Genomic DNA, 21,216 nt, shown 5'->3' with positions numbered 1-21,216 from the left:
CTGTGTGTGTAGCTTTTTTGAAAACTGTTTTTTTGTTATGTTACATTATTTATGTGTGAAATAAAAAACAATTTAAATAGATAAGACAAAACATATTAATGGTCTTTACTATGACTATTAACTAAAAGGAAGGAAATTATTAGGGACATTGTTTTTCTTTCATCTTTTTTAACAGTAAATGCCATAAATTCCAGAAGTTGGACTGAGTGAGTAAAGAAAAAAATGAAATTCCAAAGAATTTGGCATTTTGGGTCAGAACAGTCATTTATCATGAACTGCATTTCTTATTATATCAACTAATTATAGAAATATTAGTTTTGTTATCTGCAATGTTATGTTCTTTTTCATATTATATACACTAATTGTGGAACTGTCAGTTTCTTCAATTCTGTTCTTATGATTTGTTTTAATTGTGATACAGATGCATTAAATAACCATAACAAACTCATGATAATTGCAAGAAATTATATTTAACAGTCAATGGCATAATTCTGGAACTTCCAGCTCATTTAGGTAGAATTTTGTTTTCTTAACAACAGCAAACTAATGAGTCCTTGTAATTTAAATAATAGTTAACATTGTGCTATAATGCATAGAATGCAATGTAAAATTGCACCTTCCTCATTTTTAGAAAAGATGGGAAATCTATTTAGTATATCAGTTGTCCATAATTAATAAAGCAATCCAAAATAAATCATTATGTAATCCTTCATCTCAGTATATTTAAAATACCAGCAACTGCATTCAAAGATAATCACTTTAACGAATCATCGCATTTCAGCTGAGCTAACTAGGTAAATGCATTTCAGATTCATAGACAGAAGGTCATTGAATCGGCTTCTCTAGAAATAAACTGAGATATTTGTTGTTCAGATGTTATGAAGCCTTTTCAGTATCATATAGGCTATTGAAAAGGTGACTTCTGCCTTGTGTATAGCACTTCAATAAAACCTATTTTGTGAGACCTGTTACACATTCACAAGCCCAGTGGTATCAAAAAACACCCACTAAAGGGATCTCACTATCTTTTGCAAAATAAACAGAACATCTTGGAGGGACAGGTTTGTATCACAGAGAATACCACTGCTATGGAACTGTCTTCCATTCTACATAAAACAAGGTACTTATCTTACTCTATTCAAAATGGATGGGGAACACAGGAAAAGCATGTAAATGTTGTAACAAATCTTTGTTTGTCCCATCTCTGGGTTACTTGTATGCAAAATATAAAAGCTATAAACTACCATGGCTTCATAAGATTCTTACAGATCAATAACCTAGTAAGTAAGTATGAACCTATAAGAAAATAAACTTTTCTCTAATATTTTCATTTTTCACTTACACATTGAAAAACAGACAAAAAAGTAACTAAATTAACTCTCTTCTCTTTTTAGCCAACAGAATCTCACTCTACCTGAACTCACCAGTAAGAAAAACTGGTGGGAAAGGGAATTCTTCTACCCCATCTTGAATATGGCCTACTAATTATCCTTCTATCCCATCTTGAATATGGCCTACTAATAATCCTTCTATCCTATCCTGAATATGGCCTACTAATTATCCTTCCATCCCATCTTGAGTACGGCCTACTAATTATTCTTCCATCCCATCTTGAGTATGGCCTACTAATTATTCTTCTGTCCCATCCTGAATATGGCCTATTAATTATCCTTCTATCCCATCTTGAATACGGCCTACTAATAATCCTTCTATCCTGTCCTGAATATGGCCTACAAATTATCCTTCTATCCCATGCCTGATGTTTTTTTTTTTTTCATTAATTTTTATATTGATTGATCTGATTACCACATTTCTGAAAAACATGTTGAACTACTGAACAATGAACAAATTAAATGGCAATAATCAGCAGTGGCTGTGGTAAATCCTCCTCATATCCAGGAACCCTGTACATCACAAAAAATGAGTCACGGGATGAACAAGCATGATGGAACTATGGCTCCACCAAGTAAGGAGGAACATGAGGAGCAGGAGATATCTGAAGAAGAAATATGGACATGAGAAAGAAAAAGAGATTTAATAAGTTGCAATATTTATGCGAAGAAGAACACAAAACGAATCAATACAAAATAGCAATACCAAAGATATTTGGAGAAACATGTAGGGAATGGCATCCAGATATGGAAAATTTGGCAATACAAAAAAATAAGAAAACAAAGAAGAAAAGTAGAAAATAGAATTAGTAAGGGAGAAGTTAAAGAAATAGAAACTGAGGTTATGCATTACCTGAGAAGTGAAGGATGTAGTTTAGCAAATCTAACTCTGATAACACCACAGCAGACTAGAGCAATGGATCCTCAAATTAAGGAGAAATCAGTGGAGCAGGAAACATCTGATCAATTTCCAATATACTTTGTAGTCTTCCATGATAAACCAGTACATAAGTTCAGTTGGAGTTGCACAGCAAAGGAAGGAAAAGAAAATTTTGGCAACTCTGACGTTGTCAATGTTGAGGAGTGATAGGTCAGTGAGTTTTCATTTGAAAGACCAAAGGATGGTACAGGATGAAACTGAAGAGAATGTGATGCAGGAAGATGTTCTGCAACTTTCTGTCGAATGCCCGCAGAAAATGGAGAATAAAGAATATACTGTCAGTTTAGAAGGAAATGATCTAAGAGAATAATTGCTTGATTTAATAGAGATGGACAGACATTAAGATTAATGAAGAAATAGACTACAGAATGTCAAGAAGACCCAAATAGACGTTTGCTAAAACAAATCCACACAGTAATTAGGGCTGTTCATAGAAATTCATGTGATATAACAGAAGTAAATGGGATATATTAGTCTGCAGCCAAATTAATAACAGATAAAGTCTTACCGCAAAAACACAAGGCAGCAAGGGAAAGGAAGGGGAGAAATCAAATGCCATCATAGTAGAAGTACTGAACAGAGAAATCTATAAAGCAATTAAGACAAAGTGCCACTGTTAGAAGAGGACAGAAGAGGGAACAGATCAACAAAAATTTTCAGAAAGACAGATGTGGTAAAAGCAATGTGCAGTATCTGAACAGAACAGGATCTATCATGCACTATCACAAATAATAAACTAAAAATATCAGCTCAGACCAAAAAACTAAGAAGATAGGCACGTAAATATAAAGGAAAAGTACAAAATAAGCAAGTTATTGATGACCCAAAACGTTTTATATAGAATTGGGAAACAAGGCAAAAGGAATTAAAATGCCACCAAAAAAGAAGAAATGGATAACATTTTGGAGAAATATCTGGTAAGATCCTATAGAACATAAGAAAGATGTTGAACGGACAGAAGACGTGAAAGAAAGAGTAAGACCTTTAAATATAGAGGATATTAAATGGGATGAAGTAGCGGTCACAGAAACTGAAAAAAAGTTAAGCAAAGCTCCTAATAGGAAAACCCCAGGTCCAGAGGCACTACTTAACTTCTGGCCAAAAGTATTAACATCGTTATATGAAGATTTAGCCATGAGTAAGAACTACTTATATGCACACCCAGAACAGATGCTAACTTGGTTGACAAGAGGAAAAACAATACTCCACCATAAGACTGAGCCTGCAAGCTATCCTAAAAACTATAATTAATACCTTGCCTTCCGCCGATGTATAAACTATACATTGCAATTGATGCCGACAGAGTTTATAGTCATGTAGAAGAAACTTCTATCAAGACAATAGAACAAAAGGTTAACAAAAGAAAGTCATATGGAATAAAGGATCATTTATTGTTAAATAATGTCATAATTTAGAACTGGAAAAAGGGAAATAATCTAAGTATAGCATGGACAGACTATAAAAAAGCATTAGACAGTATCCTGCATTTATGATAAAACAGTGCTTAAAATTTTATAAGATACACCCCACACTGATCAATGACATTACAGTGAACATAAAACAGTGGGAAACCACTATTAAGCTGCCTAATTAACAGATTAGGTCATGGCTACAGTTTGTTCACAGAAAAGAAAAAAGTGTAAAAACTTCTCATCTTTTTGTGGATGATTTAAAACTGTATAGTTCATCACACAAGGAACCGAAAGCACAACTGTAAGTAGTCAAAACTTTTTCAGATGGCATAAGAAAGTCATTTGGTCTTGGTAAATGTACAAAAGTAACCTTTAAAGCAGGAAAGCTGCAGCACCAAGAAAACATCAATCTGTGACAGGATTGTGATATAAATTAACTTGAGCAAGATGGACTGTATAAATATATGGGAATTGATGAAGGATCATCAATAAAACAAGAACAAATATAAATAAAACTTAGTAAGGAAAAATTTAAAAGACTAAAATTAATACTGAAAATAGCTCTGACATCTGGGAACAAAGTCTAAGCTATAAAGCTATTTGCACTTTCTGTCCTAACTTACAGTTTTGGAGTGAGTGACTGGCTCTGAAAGATATTGGATCAGTTGGACAGGAAAACATGAAAATGCTTCATGCTTATCAAATGGTTTACAAAAATCAGTGTATACCAAGACTATATATTCCCCCTTCTGAAGGAGGTATGGGCCTCCTCAGAAATTATTACATGTATAGATCTGCAATCGTAGGACTACATACATTTCTGATGACCTCACAAAACCAAAACATTGTGAAAGTTTTAAAAACACGAGGAGAATAAGTCTAAGATGACTCCCCTTCTTAGTTTAGCAGAAGCATATCGGTGTAAAGTGGGAATGAAAATCAAACCAGAAGAAGCAAAAAATTAGGCAACAACTGAATGTGCCAAAAAAAAAAAAAAAAAAAAAAAAAAAACAAAACAAAAGAATGAACAAAGGTGAGGGATCAGATGAGAAGGCAAGAAATGTGGAAATGCATACATATAGTTGCAAGCACAGAAAACCCATCGAACAACCTCATGTTGACCAGGACTGAATGCAGGAACGGTTAAAGAAAGGAGAAGTTAAAGCAAAAGATGAAAGATTAATATTGGGAGCCCAAGATAGTGGACTACATACACATTGGTTTACAGAGCCCATTGAGCATGTGGGAGAAACAGGGAAACATAGTTTTTTTAAAACAATTGGAAACAGTCGCTCATCTTGTTGCTGGTTGTGATATACTAATGGCAGAAGGACTGTATACGGAAAGGCATAATAATGCAGCAAGATTGTTACACTGGGGATTCTCCAAACATTACAATACTGAAGTAGCTGAAAACCATTAGAAACATGAGCCACAGAGCATTATAGAAAATGATGAAGTTTATAACACATGGGATCACCCATTACCAACAGTTCAAAAAATAGACACAAGAAAGCCAGATATAGTAGTCCATGAAAAGGAGACAAGAGTAGCACTGATCACTGAAATTGCTACATCCAGTGACTGCAGTGTCTCACATATAGAGAGACACAAAGTCATAATATATTAGGATTTGCAAATAAAAATAAGGGCAATGTGGAAAAATGATAAGCAGATAGTTCCAATAGTACATACATACGTACATACAAATGTTTCCCTTCTAGCTTGCCAATATACCAAAACACTTGTTTCCATAATAAATGTCTAGGCTGTTCTTAAAAATATCTAAACTAGTACTTGTTTTAATGTAATTTAGTAGTATGTTCCAAGCATCAGCTACTCTGTCAGAGAACCAATTAGTACACTTGTCATTCCTATAGAATCTTCTCCATAGGTTATCTGATGATTCTCTAGTACTTTTTGATAACCCCAAACCTTCCCAGAGGTAGTTGTCCCTAAATGCCCTATATACCTGAATAAGATCTCCTCTTAAATATCTGTAAGAGACACTGTACAAGTTCAGATATTTTAGTCTTTCATAATAAGTTAGATTTTCACATCCATGGATGCCCTTAATATATTTCCGCTGTACTCTTTCCAGTTTATTCATGCTTGTTTTCCTATAGGGTTTCCATATTGTTATTCCATACTCAAGTTTGGGTCTAATGTAACTAACAAACAATGACTTCATTATGTTTGACTTCCTAGACTTTACAAATCTTTTTATACAACCTATAGTTCTATAACTATCATTAGCCAATTGGTTGATATGATTAGAAAAGCTCATAGCTGAATCTACCCATATACCCAGGTCCTTAAATGAGTCTACAGTTTCAATCACTGTGTGCTGTATTAAATATTCACCTTTCAGTTTATGTCTCCCAAATCTCATATGCTTAGTTTTTGATGTATTTATCAGCAAATTATTATCCTGTGCCCAAATGGCCAATTTAGTCAAATTATTTAGCAGACATGCCTTATCTGTAACACTTGTAATCAGTTTACCCAATTGCAGGTCATCAGCATATAGACTGTAGAACACCTCAGATGAAAAAGTAAGGTCTGAAAGATACAATCTAAACAAGTAAGGGCCTAGGACAGTGCCCTGTGGGACACCTTGACTGTAACCAAGGATTTCACCTGTCCAGTTGGTGTGTGATACTTGCTATGTCCTATTTGTAAGCCACGCAGCTATCCATCTTATCAATAGTACATCAATACATAGCTGTATTAATTTATTGATTAGTGTTTTGTGTATGACCCTGTCAAATGCTGAAGTTAAATCTATATAAATCACATCACAGCACAATTTTTCAATCATAGCTGTTATTATATTGTTATAGAACATCATGTTACAGGTGGTAATAGATCTATTGTCAACATATGCGTGCTGATATATGGTTTCAAGTCCCAACCTATCCAGCTCTGACAATACCTTATCCAGTATTACCTTCTCCATTACTTTTCCACAACATGAAAGTAGACTTAAGGTTCTCTATGTTTCTGGGTTTGTCCTACTCTGTTTCCCTTAAGTGCATGTCTCCAATCTCGACGAATCTCCCCATATTTATATGACCTAGTGAATAATAAATATAATGGTAGTGTAAGTTCTTGCTGAAGTGTTCTCAGGTCATTGTTATTTACTCCGTCTCCTCCCTGTGCTTTGTTTGGATCCAGTATGCACAGTTCTTTTTCAATATAATCTAATTTGATTCCAGTATCTGGTGTTACCTGGATGTTACTAGGACAACCTACCTCCATTTTTGTGGAGCCAAACTGTTTTTTATAAGATTTTGTAAATACTTCTATAATCCGTTGTGTCTGAGAATAAATTTTAGAATCTGCACACAGTTTACCAATTTGTGTATCTTTACTCCTTCCACATCTTATGTATCTATAAGAAGGTTTCCTATTATGCTCAATATCTTTATATAAATTTTCTTCAAATTTTTCTTGATCTTGTCTAACACTAGGCTTAATCTGTTTGTCCAGCTTGTTTATTTCACTTTTCAAAGTTGTAGTTCATTCTCTCTTCCATTTCTTATATTTTTTATCTCTTACTTTAAATCAGGTATCTTGTTCTTATGGAAATATACCCCCCAATGTTGCATGCCTAGATCCTGATGTTAAACATTTTTTTGACTTTTTGCACTCAAACAATTTCTCTTTCAAAACTTTTCACATTCCATCTGCAGTTTTTCCAATGAACACCTCACTCCAGTTAGTTTTATAAAGCAACAGTTTTACTTCCCTATGATCTGTAATTAAACTTCTGTGCATTGACTTAGTAGTAGGAGCAAGAGGTCTTATAAAAAAGAATCTACAATCATATTTAAGTATGTTACTGATTCATGTAACTCCATATGAATGGTAGAAGGAGTCAATTCTGGGCAGTTTGCGGATGCTGCAAAGAGCACTTCTGGTTAACATCAAAGATCGATACAAATTTCATGAACTTTAATCATACTTTGATTTAGGAAAGGAGTCCATTCTCATCATGATATTAGAAGCCCCAAAAAACTTTGAGAAATTAAAAATTAAATAATAAAAACAGGGAAAAAACAATCAATAAAATGTGCAGTAAAATGCAAATTAATACATATATTTATATGTATATCTATATGTTGTAGCAAAACTGAAAAGCATAAACTATAAAAAATATAGGCATAAAAGTTATGATCCCTTGTATATTTTATGTACATATTAGTTTTCCATGGGCTAAAGCTGCTATTGAAAAGTTGATTTGATGCAGTCTACTTGATGGATGTAAAAGCTTACCATAAATTAAAGCTAAGTTATTCCACTGATTAAGCCTGCTTGAGTTTGTTTCTTCAGTACCTTCATGGAGGAGGAATTAACATCTGAAGTTCTGGATTGTTTATTACTACAATTTTAATATTGTAACATTTAAGTGTGTTTTTTCACTTTTCACAGATATCAAGAAAGGTCTAGTTCTGTAGGTAAAAATGTGTCTGAGTTACTTGAATAGCAAAAATACTTATAAAGCAGTTAACAGAGGTAATAGGTTCATAGGTTCATAGGTAGGTACTAGGCTATTGGCCCTAGGGCCTATATAAGCCTAGCCAAAGGTACCTTGGCTTTCACCACCCAAGAAAATTATTTTCCTGTGTCACTGTCGAGCAGTGCCACAGAAGTGATCCCCGGGGTGAATTTCCTATCTCCCATCCAATCATCAAGATTTTTCTTGAAGAGTGCTAATGAGGAGCTTTGTTTCATTTAGATAGGTAGTTTGTTCCAGAGTATGGGAAGTCTCTGGGACAGGAATCTATCCCTCCAGCATGTTTCGTTTATTGTGGTGACGAGGTTTAGGTCCCTAGAGCGTGTAGCTCGTAGGGATTGGGATTTCTTTAAGTGGAGCATGTCTAAAAGCTCTGGGTTTGACATAGCTTTGTGTGTTAGGCAGAGATCGCCTCTGAGTAGGTGATATGCAACGGAGTAAAGCTGCAGTTTTTTGAGACGGTCTGCATAGGGCATCTCTTTGAGGCCAGTAATCCTCTTTGTGAGGTATTTCTGTGGCCTTTCCAGTTGTTGTAGATGTCTTGTGAGGTACATACCAAAAGGGGCATTGTACTCTATAACGGGTCTAATGAGTGATGAGTAGAGGGGAACAATTACCTCTTTTTTTCTGGATGAGAAACCTTTTGTGATGAGGTGTGCCACATAGAAGGATTTCCTGACTACTGTGGTGATGTGATTATCAAAGGAGAGACTACTGTCCACCTGTTTCCCAAGGTCTCTTATCACACTTTCGGTGTTAAGTAGACTACCACCTATGTGGTAGTTCATGGGTACTGAGTTTTTACCAAAAGGAATGACAATGCACTTTTTGGCACTGAGCTTGAGGCCATGGCTTTGACACCAGACATCTGTCTCAGCAAGGCTCTTTTGTAGGATGTCCACATCTTTTGGAGTTTTGATTATGGCTCCTAGTTTGCAGTCATCTGCGAACTTCGTTAGCCAAAGACCTTCTGTGTTGGCCTGTACTTCAGAGAAGTAGATACCAAACAGGAGAGGACCCAGGACTGAACCCTGTGGTACTCCACTTGTCACTGGTCTGAAGCTGGATTTGGAGTCTGCTACTTTCACAGTGTGGGTTCTGTCAGTGAGCCAATTGGCAACCCATCTTGTGACATAGGGATTTATACATAGTTTAGTGAGTTTATCTATAATTCCAGAGTGGGGGATGGTGTCAAAAGCCTTGGTGAGATCTAGATAAGCTGTGTGAACCACCTTACCCTCATCTACGGCTTTGGTGACTGCTTCAAAGAAGTCTATCAGGTTTAGGAGAGATGATCTGCCTTTTACAAACCCGAACTGGGTGGGGTCCTGAGTTTGGAGATTACCAGTATCATTGTTTATAAGTTCCATGATGATACACTCCATAGCCTTGCAGACCAGGCTCGTTAGGCTAATGGGGCGGTAGTTTCCGGGGTCTGTGGTGGCTCCCCTTTTGTGGAGTAGGATAACTGTCACTGTGTGCCATTCAGTGGGCACATAGCCTGAGGTGAGGCTATGACTGAACATGGTATGTAGGTGGGGTGCCAGTTCGTTCTGTAGTTCATGTAGAACACAGCCTGGGATGTCGTCAGGTCCCATGGATGCTGTGTTCTTGGCTTTGGATAGTGTGTTTTTTACCTGTGCAGCCGTGATTACAGGAACTTTGCATTCCTCTGGTATAGAGATGGGCCCTTTAGGGGATGACAGAGGGGTAAAGTTAGCACTAAACCTATCTGCCAGGATGTTGGCAATATCCGTTGGTTCTGTATATTTAGTGCCATTGTGCTGTAACTCAGAGCAGGTCTGAGTGTTCCCATTGAGATTCTTGACATAGCTATAGAATGCTTTGTGGTTGTCTTTAGACTCAGTGGCGATTTTGTTTTCATAACTAGCTTTGCAGGATTTTATGAGGGATCTCAGCTTCTTACTGAAACTGACCAGGGAGTTTCTCCAATCATGGGATTTTACTCTTTTTTGCAACAGTTTCTTTCTTCTGTTGTAGAGTTTGTTTATGGCAGGGGACCACCAGATTGGCTTCCTTTTTTTGGAGGATAGCATCTTGGTTCTGTTAGGGATTGCACGATCCATACACTCATGTAAGTGCTTATAAAGTGCATTTGTGTAGGATTCAGCAGTCATACCTCTATTGTCCATCAGCATGGGTGTCGTGAAGTTTGCCACTTTTGTCTTAAGAAGCGCGAAGTTGGCTTTGTAGAAATTTTTTACTGTGGTTTCCCTAATGGGGGGAGGGGGAGGGATGTGGATGTCTAGGGTGATTAGCTTATGGTCGGATCTGACCAACGAGGAATTGACCTCTGGTGTGGAGCACCGGTTGCCCATGCTGGTAATAACCAGGTCTAGGATATTGCTGCCCCTGATGGGGGTGTGGATAAGTTGATCCATGGCATTGGAATTTATGAATTCCAGAAAACGTTGAGCACAAGAGTTGGTACATGAGTAGTTTTCCCAGTTAATGGTAGGGTAGTTGAAATCGCCCATTATTAGGGTGTTAGGTTGTACCCTAATATTTTCCAGTGTATTAAGAAATGAGGAGTGGGAATCCTGGGACATGGTGGGGGATCTGTAGCAAGCTACAATTTGGTTTGCAGTCTTTCCCAGAGTTAGTTGCACTTGGATAATCTCGAATGCATTATGCTGAGCAACTAGCCTGGAGGTGTGGATATCCTTAATGAATATGGACACGCCTCCGCCTTTGGTGTTTCGGTCCAGGTTAGGTGGCTGAAAGGTGTGGTATGAATTATAGCCTGGTAATGCAGGGGTACTCTCTGGAGCCTTGAACCAGGTCTCTGTCACTGCACAGATGTCGATGATCTCCATTTTAAGGAGTGCCTCGAGAGAGGGCATTTTGAGGTTTAGACTTCTAGCATTGAGTAGCAATACCCTCAGATTCTTCTTGCCTGTACCTGTTAGGGTGGTGAACTTGTCATTTGAACCTTGCCTAAAAAAGGCACTATAGGGGTGGCTAGAGCCTTAGCCAGTATCCCGAATCCCAGGGGCGACAGGTGCAGGCCATCTCTGGCAAAGCATCGTGGCTTGTCGATCATGTCATCCCAGACAGACAGATACTGGATCCCCTTAGAATGACACCAGAAGCTTAGGTAATTGTTGAAGTCAATCATTTTGTCCTTGTACTGTGGTATCATTCTGGGTGAAGGCAGGATGCTACTCAGGGCTAGGGTCATACCTGCCTGGGCTACAAGATCGGACAGTTCCTCCATGTCCCTTTTCATGTAGTCCAAGGAGGTATGTCTCAGGTCATTCACACCAACATGGATAATGACAGAGTCATATTTGTACTTGTTGTGGAGTGACCTGAGTGCATGCATTATGTGGCGGACCCTGGCACCCGACAGGCAGCTGACAGTAACTTTCTCCGTGTTTAGCCTGGTGAGTGGAACATCGGTGTGCCTGACTATAGAGTCACCTATGACTAGAGTGTTGGGTACGTTGTTATGCCTTATGGGCTGTGGTTGAGTGGCACACTGAGTTTGTGGGCTATGTGTCATTTGGGTTGTGTTGGGGGGGGGGGTGGAGGCTGCTTGTGTTTCTGCTTTGGAGGTCCCTGTTGCTTGGGAAGGTTTTTACTGAGAGCCTCCATGAATGTAGGTGTGTGTTTTGTGTTTCTATGTATGTGTTTTGGTGGTGTAGGTTTTGAGGGACTATGTGCTGAGTGTGGTGTGGTGCAAGTGTTTACCTTCTCCTCTTGACTGTCTAGTCCAGTCTTGGGTGAAGAGAGCTTTGCTTCCAGTTGGGCTATATAAGTGCACCTCTCACAGGTTGTAATACAGCTAAGTACTCCATTAAAGCTTTGTTGAGGACTCCCTTACAGCCTGTTGCTTGCTGAAAATCCTTAAAGACTTATGTAAGCCCTTGGTAGGCCTACACTTTTCAGTTGTGAGAAATATACAGACAATTCAGGTACTGTTATTAATACTTAACTGAAAAAAATATAGCTAAGCTAGGGCTCCTTTATCAATAACTTCAGTAACTTTTTGTTAGGGTTTCTGAGGCAGTGAGGGAACTGCACATGTACTGCGGATTGCCTGATGTGGCATGTTTGTATATACATTTTTTAAGAAGTGATTTACATTAAGAAATATGACATTCTTGCCTTTATCTGAAGTGCGAATTATTTTATTCCTAGTTTTACTCAGCAGAATTAACATTTGCCACTGGTACTTATCAAGACTAAAAATATCTTTATTAAACACACTGCAATCTGTAAATAAAAGGTCACATTCATAGTTAACCACTTGGGAAGAACGTTTCACTGTGTCATTCTGTTAATGTACAATATAATTATTTTTATATTGAACACACTGTAAATGTAAGCAAGCTGGAGCAATATCTACACAAAAAAGAATAATTAAAATCAATGCTACAACCATAAAAAGTGCTCCCTTGAATGCCTAGTTCTATATATAACACAAAATCACGCACAGAGTAATGATAAAATAAATGGAATTTTCTTTGCAACTTGAACACCCCAATGCATGTTCTATGCAGAAAGGTAGGAACACATTTCAACCATAATTGTTGTACCATTTCGCAGTCTCCCAAATCATACCCTGATATGCTAATAATTAAAAGTATGTTTCTTTACTACCTGCAAACAAAACATCTTTAACATGTCACTGTGTCAAAGTCACATGAAGAAAGCAAATCAGTTACATTATTCTCAGTAGCAGAACACACATTATTACCAGCAATATCTCTTGGCAGTTAACTGAATCATTTCATTTGTTACTAAATTCATAAGATAGCTTTTTCCCCTTGCCTCCAGGAAAAAACCTATTTTTATACCTTATGAAATTGGTTTGGAAAGTAGTGGGTGTAGCTCTTCTTCCAGTGCTCTGCTTTGCAGTCCCATGCTCTGCAATAGTTCAGTGTACTTATTTAGTTATTGACATTTAATTACCAGGAAAGTCAGTGAAGGCCAGGGCCAGGGCAGAAAAGCTCCAAAGTATTGCAAAACATTTTAAGAACAATCATTTTACAGTCTTTAAAAATAACACAGACACGCACACACACACACACACACACACACACACACACACACACACACACACACACACACACACACACACACACACACACACACACACACAAACACACACAAACAAATACAGTTTAAATAATTATACCAAATTAGAGATAATATGAAATGGTTGGTTAAGAATAGATACAAGTTATATGACAATGATTTAAAAATTTTAGCCAGTCTACAGGGAAATTAATGGTAAGTTAGCAGCATACAAACAGGAATTGCAATATGAAGTGAGAAAAAAGCAGGCTTATGATATATTTAGAGATAAAGCCAGGGGAGAGAGAAACTGATAGAAGTAAGAAAGTGAGTGAAGAAGGGAGAGTAAGTTTCCTTCAAAAATACTATCCCTCTTCCATAAAGCTCTATTAGAAATTCAGTTACAAGCTTTAATACCACCCTCTTGGAGATATTCCTTAATCACACCAATCCTAAAGGAAAACAAATCCCCAAACCTCTGTACCTCATATAGACCTATATCATTATTAAATAATGACTATAAGATATTTATGACAATATTAACTAACAGAATAAAAATACCACTATCCAAAACAATAAATAATGATCAAACTAGATTTATATATCTTAGACATACACATATGACAATATTAAAAGGGTACTTTCTCTTATAGATTATGTTAACAAAGAAAATAAAGAAGCACTCATAACTGGCTTAAAATATAGAGAAAGCCTTTGATTCCCTAAATTGGGACTATTCATTCAAAATCCTAATGCTATTTGAATTTCCTGCATCCTTTGTTCATCTCTTAAAGAATATATATACAAATAATTTATCGTAAGTCAAGTTAGGTCCTTTTACCTCTGAATCTATACATATAACAAAAGACACTAAACAAGGATCTCCCACATCACCAATTCTATTTGCTTTGGCTATTGAAATATTGGCAGATTCAATTTATAACAATATAAAAATCAACAGAATAGATGTTTATGAACAATGCAATTCTAAAGTAATGCTATTTGCTAATGACATATCACTAACATTATCTAATACAAAAGAGACATTAGAAGAATTAGATATATTAATTGACAAATTTCACATGACTTCAGGACTCCATTTCAATAACTCAAAATCAAAATTTTTATTTTTATTTTTAAATAAAAAAAAAGAACTGCAGTCTAAGGGGGACCACATCACAGGGAAACAAGAATCTACCATAAAATATCTAGGAATTGAGTTATGCAAGTATAATAATTTATTAGTCTCAAAAACACTACAATAATATCATCAATACAATTAAAATCTCTGTGGAAAAATGGAACAAAATAATATTACCATTTGAAGATAGACTACAGTTAATAAAAATGGTTTTACTACCCAAGATCCTATATATAGCCTTGGCAATACAACTGTTACCAGAAAGGAATATACTTAAAAAAATAAATTCATGCCTAATAAAATTTTTATGGTTTCCCAAAAGAAACAGAATAGCTTTAATACATCATATTAAACCATGGAAACAGGGAGAATTAAACTCTCCTGATACAGAAACATATATAAAAGCATCAATATCTAAAACAATCTCAGATTGGATAAGTCCAAATTACTCTGCAAATTAGAAAGAATTAATAACTGTAATATCAATAAATGAATTTGATTTACAAAAAAAATTTTCAAATAATAAATAAAAACAATTTGCCATGGCACATATGTATTAGTATGCAATATAACTTAACTAAACCCACTAAAAACTCATATGATTAATTATTACATTGACTCATTTAGGAAACTTATTAATGCAGATATAGATTTAAAAATCTGGTTTGATCTTTTAACACCATTTATAGTCACAAAGAACTTTCCACATAAAATATATAGAAAAATTATTAATTCCTGGGAACAGAAAGGATTTGTTTGTTGGCTCCAATGTATCAAAGAACTAATAGTTTTAGATATGCAAGTAATAAAAACAACATACAAAATACCACAACAGGACTGGCTAACTTTACAGAGTATTCTGTCATATTCATAAGATTTAAGAAGAATAATTAACAATTCTTCATTTGAAGAAATACCTAAATTTACAAAATGTATATATAAAATCATATATAATGACTTTGACATGGGAAACAGTATTTCAAAGTTTTACAAAATATTGATAAACTATAAAACAACACCCAAAACCTCATATTGGAAACATATAACAAAAGGACACTCAATACAGTTAACTGACGATATTAAAACAAATGTGTTATTATCAATAAAATATACATTCTTTACACAATACTGGACAGTTTTTAATTGGAAATGCTTGCGCAGAGCATTCTTAACCCCAGACAGAATCAGTAAAATTAATTCTTCCATTAAAGGAATTTGTTGGAGATGTGAGCAAGTACACAATGCAGACTGGAGCCACATTTTCTTTGAATGAGTTTAAATTAAGCCATTTTGGAATGGTATTAATAACTTTCTACAAGCTTTATTTAATGAATCATTTTATTTAACTAAAGCTTTTGTAATATTAAATGTGAACGAAGGTCTTCATTTGAATAGGTCAAACATGTATCTAGTATGGACTATACTTGCAATTTCAAAGAAGTCTATAACAAGAAGATGGAATACAAACACAATACCAGCTCTGAAAGACTTCTATAGCCTATTGAAGACCACAGCACTATTGGAAATTAAAGTTAAAGAACTAAGAATTTCTCCAAAGCCATTTATCAACGACCCTTGGGGAAAAGTCTTATCATTGATTGACACTGTACAATAATTGATCAGACAATCTGATAATGGATTAGACATACTTATAAAGTAACTGTATACATTAAGATCTGTTATAGTGTCAGGCTAATGTAAATAGTGTACAAAGTTATTTAAGATGTTATGCATAAATACTACGGAATTCATTCAAATGTATTTGAAAAATAAAAAATAAAAATATGAGAAAAAGGAAGGGAGAGTAAGGAGATGTAAGGTATGAAGATACATTTGTTCACATTAAGCAATATAGTATATGCTGGTGTTGAGCAAGAAGAGAGCCAGCTTGTAGCTAGTAAGTCTTTCAGAATGGTTCTGAAGGATGGGAGGGTACTGACCTGATAGAGATAAGGAGTGCCAAGCCTTAGCAACATGGTAGGAATACAGACAATGTCCAGCAGATCTGACAGGTTTGTGGACAGACAAGAGATTTTGGTAAACTGGACCACAGTGGCTAACTAGGAAACATAGTTGTGTAGAATGTTATTTAATGCTGGACAAACAGATGGACTCTGGATAATTTTATAGATGGTAAGAACCTGTCTGTATAGCATGCAAAAATAATATAAAGCTTTAGAAAATAGTTCTCAAAATCATCTTATTTAAAATAAAATTCTAAACCTTAATGAGCACAGGACAAAGACAGTCCAAATATATATTATGAAGCAGAATATGGATTCTGACAAGCCATCAAAGAACAGTGGCAACACCAATGCAATATTTGTGAGTACCTTTTTGCATATTATTTCCCTAACTGTCCACCTACAGCTCTGTAAGTCTGTCCTGTAATAGTAACTTCTACTTTACTAATCTACAGTGCCACACTTTTCATAAATCCATTTGTTAAAACTTGCTGTCTTTTTATAAACATACTCTTGATATTATTTACTACTTTCAAAAAAACTGCAAATTTGACACTGTTTTGTTAGTTTTTTCCTGTTATCAGATATTAAAACCTGAAGCCTTCTGCTTTATCTTACCTATGTACTTATTGACTTAAAAATGTACACACACACACACACATATATATATATATATATATAGATAGATAGAAATAGATAGAAATATATATATATATATATATATATATATATATATATATATGTACATATATAAATATATAGATAGATTTATATATATATATATATATATATATATATATATATATATATATATATATATATATATATGCATGTGTGTGTACATGCATGTATGTACATATACATGTATATATATATATATATATATATATATATATATATATATATGTATATATATAGACACACACACGCACACACACATATATATATATATATATATAATTAATATATATATATATTATATATATATGTGTGTGTGTATATATATATATATATATATATATATATATATATATATATATATATATATATATACATATATATATATATATATATATATATATATAATTATATCTCTGAGTGACATGTTGAGTTTGGAAAGACTGTAATGTACTTGCATGTGTGCTACAAGTTGATGAATACAAATATTTCCACAAACAAACAGCTAATCAACACTCTGCACCCAACAAATGACATCAAAAGGAGACACTCAGGCCCAAGCCTTTCAGAAAGTTAAGCCTCATCTAATGAATCACCTGAAAGGTAGACCCTGGTGGTATAGAATATGTCAGCAGTTAGGGCTGCATTATGGAGTGTCTAAAAGAGAGCTGGATTCGAGAACTGGATGAGACCTACAGTAATAAGATTGTGGAGACTGCCCGGTTACTGGAGGGGGCTTTGCGGACTGTGAATAACTGGAGAAGACACTGTTCTTATCAAACTGTAAGCTAAAGAGTGTGGTTTCTTTTGATTATCTGAACCTCAAAAGCCACTAATTTTTATTAAGGCAGAGACAATTCAAATCTCGTAATACTTAACTCAACTGATTAAATGAAAATGTTTTCTTTTCTTTAAATTGGATGTAGTTTTAAAACAGAAATCTGACTGAAATAATTATCTATGACTTCATTCTAGTAAGTCATTACAGGGGGAGCATTAAAATTTGGTCATTTGATAAACATACACTCAGTAATTGGTGTCTGATACGTAATTGTAGCTCATATGAAATGCTTTGCTCCCCACCTTTCAGGTCCAAAATGTGGAACACTACCTCTCATAATGCAGAACAAATGGACATAATGTGGGATAGTTACTAATAAACTCACTTAGCAAGCTCACATCATGGTTAAAACTGTTACTTCATAAGTAATTTCTTCTGATAAATTAGTATGATTCAATATTACTTACTATGGATATATGACAAACTCTTTTAGAACAGTGTGGAACATGAGAGAATTTTAAACTAATAGTAGAACTGCTTCTTATAATGAAGTCCATCTGGCATATAAGAGAATGATTCAAAACAAGACATTTTGATAAGACAGTTATTTTATTATATTTAGGTTTTTAGGCAAGTTTAAAAAATGAAACTGGTGATTATTAGTAATATATTGCTGTATTTTATGTGAGATATGCAAGTGGAGCTTACCATCAGAAAGTGTTGTAATTGTAATATCTTCACTAGAGACCCCTGGTCCATACTGATTATAAGCTAGAGCCCTTAGAGTATACTCAGCAAACTTTTTCAGCCCTTCAAACTTGTATGAAAGGCCATCAACGTCAATGTTCTAAAAAAAAAAACAGCAAAATATATCAAAATAGAAAGCATTGTTTACTTCATGTTACAGTAATCTGTTTTAAGGTGCATCGTTTTCAGCTTGAAATTCACAACTTAACAGAAGCTTGATTTCAACATAAAGAAAATAGGTCAGACAATTTACTTTTGCACAAAACCATGTTCTACAATATAACATCAGTCTTTAAAAGTGCTAGAGGATTTATGACTTTAACAAGAAACAATATTGTTTTTCATTGTTGTTTTCACAAACAAATAACAGATTAAGGTAAATATGGTATGTTGACTTTCCCTCAGACTGAAGACATAGAAATCCTGGAAAGCTGCTATAAAAATGTGAAAACTGATACAATAATTTGCATCACGATCATAATGTCTTGCATAAGTATCTGCAAGTGGATTGGTAACTTATGTTTGTTAAGGAGCTTAGCTTGTCTCATTTATTATTGGACATGACACCAAGTATAAAAATTGTTTGATTTCAGGTAATTTCCTGACTTTGTAAAAGAAGAGATATGGACAAGCTGACATGCAACTCCTCATTCAAACTTTGCCATTCATCTCAGTTTGCATATCATTTGCAGAAAGTTTGTAATTACTCCTTCATATTGATTAATTAAATGAGCAAGGTTCATTTCTGCAAATTCCAAGGCAAGGTGATATGCTATAATTACAAATTCTGGAATTCTTTAGCTGATAGCAGAAAAGGACTATATCAGTCACAAAAGCAAATCACCTTCAAAAAGCAACAAAATAGCCTACAATGTCCTCAAGAAACTAGCATTCATAGACTCATGAATATTGCATCATAAGGAAACATCATCTCATAACTAAAAAGAAATTTAACTGTTAGTTATATATCGGTGCAGTCAGTTCCCAGTGCAAGTCACTTTAGATCTGTACCAAGTATATTTGAACAACTGCAAGCTCTGTAGTGTACAGGGATGACATATTGTCTATGCTCAGGTGACCCAACTCAAAAAGTGACATGGGCACTAGAAGAACTGGTGGTAACAAGAGATAATTGATCAAGTACTGCCTACTTAATTCTCTCAGGGAGGTAGAGGTGAATATTCCATGGAAGAATCCTCAGTGGAAAGCAAAGATCATGGAGAGATATTTGCTGCAGGGCAAGTGTGGCCTTCTAAGGTTCCATCATTTGAGATGACAGCCCATTGCACACCCGCCCTTGGACATTAGCAGGCACTGCAGAGACAACTGTAAGTCAGTATTAAAAATAATAGCTGTGATCACTGCCTTGATAATGTCCACATAATGGCCACTATAGCCATCCTAATTCCCTATAAGGGGGAATTAATGGATAATAGTTGCCAAAGCAGTGACTTGATAGCAAGAGCAGAATTTAAAACATATATTATAGATAGGTAGATGGATAGATAGATAGATAGATAGATAGATAGATAGATAGATAGATAGATAGATAGATAGATAGAGATAGACAGATAGATAGAGCTATGCAAAATAAATACTTTTCAGGATGTTATGCTGCAGTTAAGTTGTAAACAGAGACTTGACAAAAAGCTGTGAAACCAGGCTTGTGCTAGACAATAGTATGAGGATTCAAACATTAAATGGTTCCAGTCAGACTATGTTTCCACAAGGACATCTAGCTAACAAAAATTAGACTCTGCGCAGAATGTAGAAGCAAACTGACTGATCAGAAGTATGGTCTATGCAAAAAGGCAAGTAAAGACACACATCATCTCTGCAAGTAAAGGAATAAAGAGGTATCACCCAAGATGGAATTCTGATTATTGTTTGGCTGCATACATAAGTATGAATTTGCATATTGCACTAATTTTAAATAGCTCTGTTCCCCTTTATGCTATTTGTCATAATATATGTAGGTAAAATGCAAAGCTCTGATTTAGTGTATATTCTAGTATTATGATTAAGTACTTATACACATCACTGCCTTCTGTATCAGTACTCAGTGTTCAGAGCTCAAAAATGACATATGAAGCCCAGTGGTGGTCAGTAAAAGAAGAGAAAGCAACCTGTGGTCTACTCTGTCATCAGAGTGCCTTCATGCACTACATGAAATGAGATTCAAAAGACAGCTGTGGTTCCTCCCTCAAGCTGGAGAAGCATATCCATACTTCTTTAATGTGACAAAGGAACATGGACATAAAGACAGAGTAAAAGCATTCCTGTAGTAAACTGAAAAGTGCTTTTGTGGTAGCCAGACATGTCATGCAGCTCTTTACTGTAACAGCTGAAGATCATGACTTCAGGAGAAGTAAGAGTACCAAAGGGGTCAGATACAAGTGAATTATCTGACTTCATTTATTATTGTTTTTTAATCAGCACTGCTTTTTAGAAAATAATATAGTTACATTTTCTTTTAATCCACAGTAGGTTTCAGCATCATTGTCAAATGTCCAGAAGTGGAGGATGATCATTTTAGGATGAACACAGAGTAAAAACTGGGAAGGGAGACCCTGACAATATAAAGAAATAAGCCAAAGAGT

The 21,216-nt window shown here is 35.1% G+C and overlaps 1 protein-coding gene across 1 annotated transcript in view; it reads right to left on the bottom strand.

Moving 5' to 3' along the window:
• Positions 1-21,216, bottom strand: part of DCC (DCC netrin 1 receptor) — a 2,283,601-nt gene that overhangs the window by 872,631 nt on the left and 1,389,754 nt on the right. Inside the window, exon 11 of the mRNA XM_044089014.1 lies at positions 18,578-18,716. Coding sequence (XP_043944949.1) covers positions 18,578-18,716 — 139 coding nt within the window. The remainder of the gene's footprint in view (positions 1-18,577; positions 18,717-21,216) is intronic.

This window comes from Protopterus annectens, chromosome 1.part1 (genome assembly GCF_019279795.1).
Source record: "Protopterus annectens isolate FY-2018-M chromosome 1.part1, PAN1.0, whole genome shotgun sequence".
Taxonomy (NCBI): Eukaryota; Metazoa; Chordata; order Ceratodontiformes; family Protopteridae; genus Protopterus; species Protopterus annectens.
This window is presented reverse-complemented; position numbering and strand designations above follow the sequence as displayed.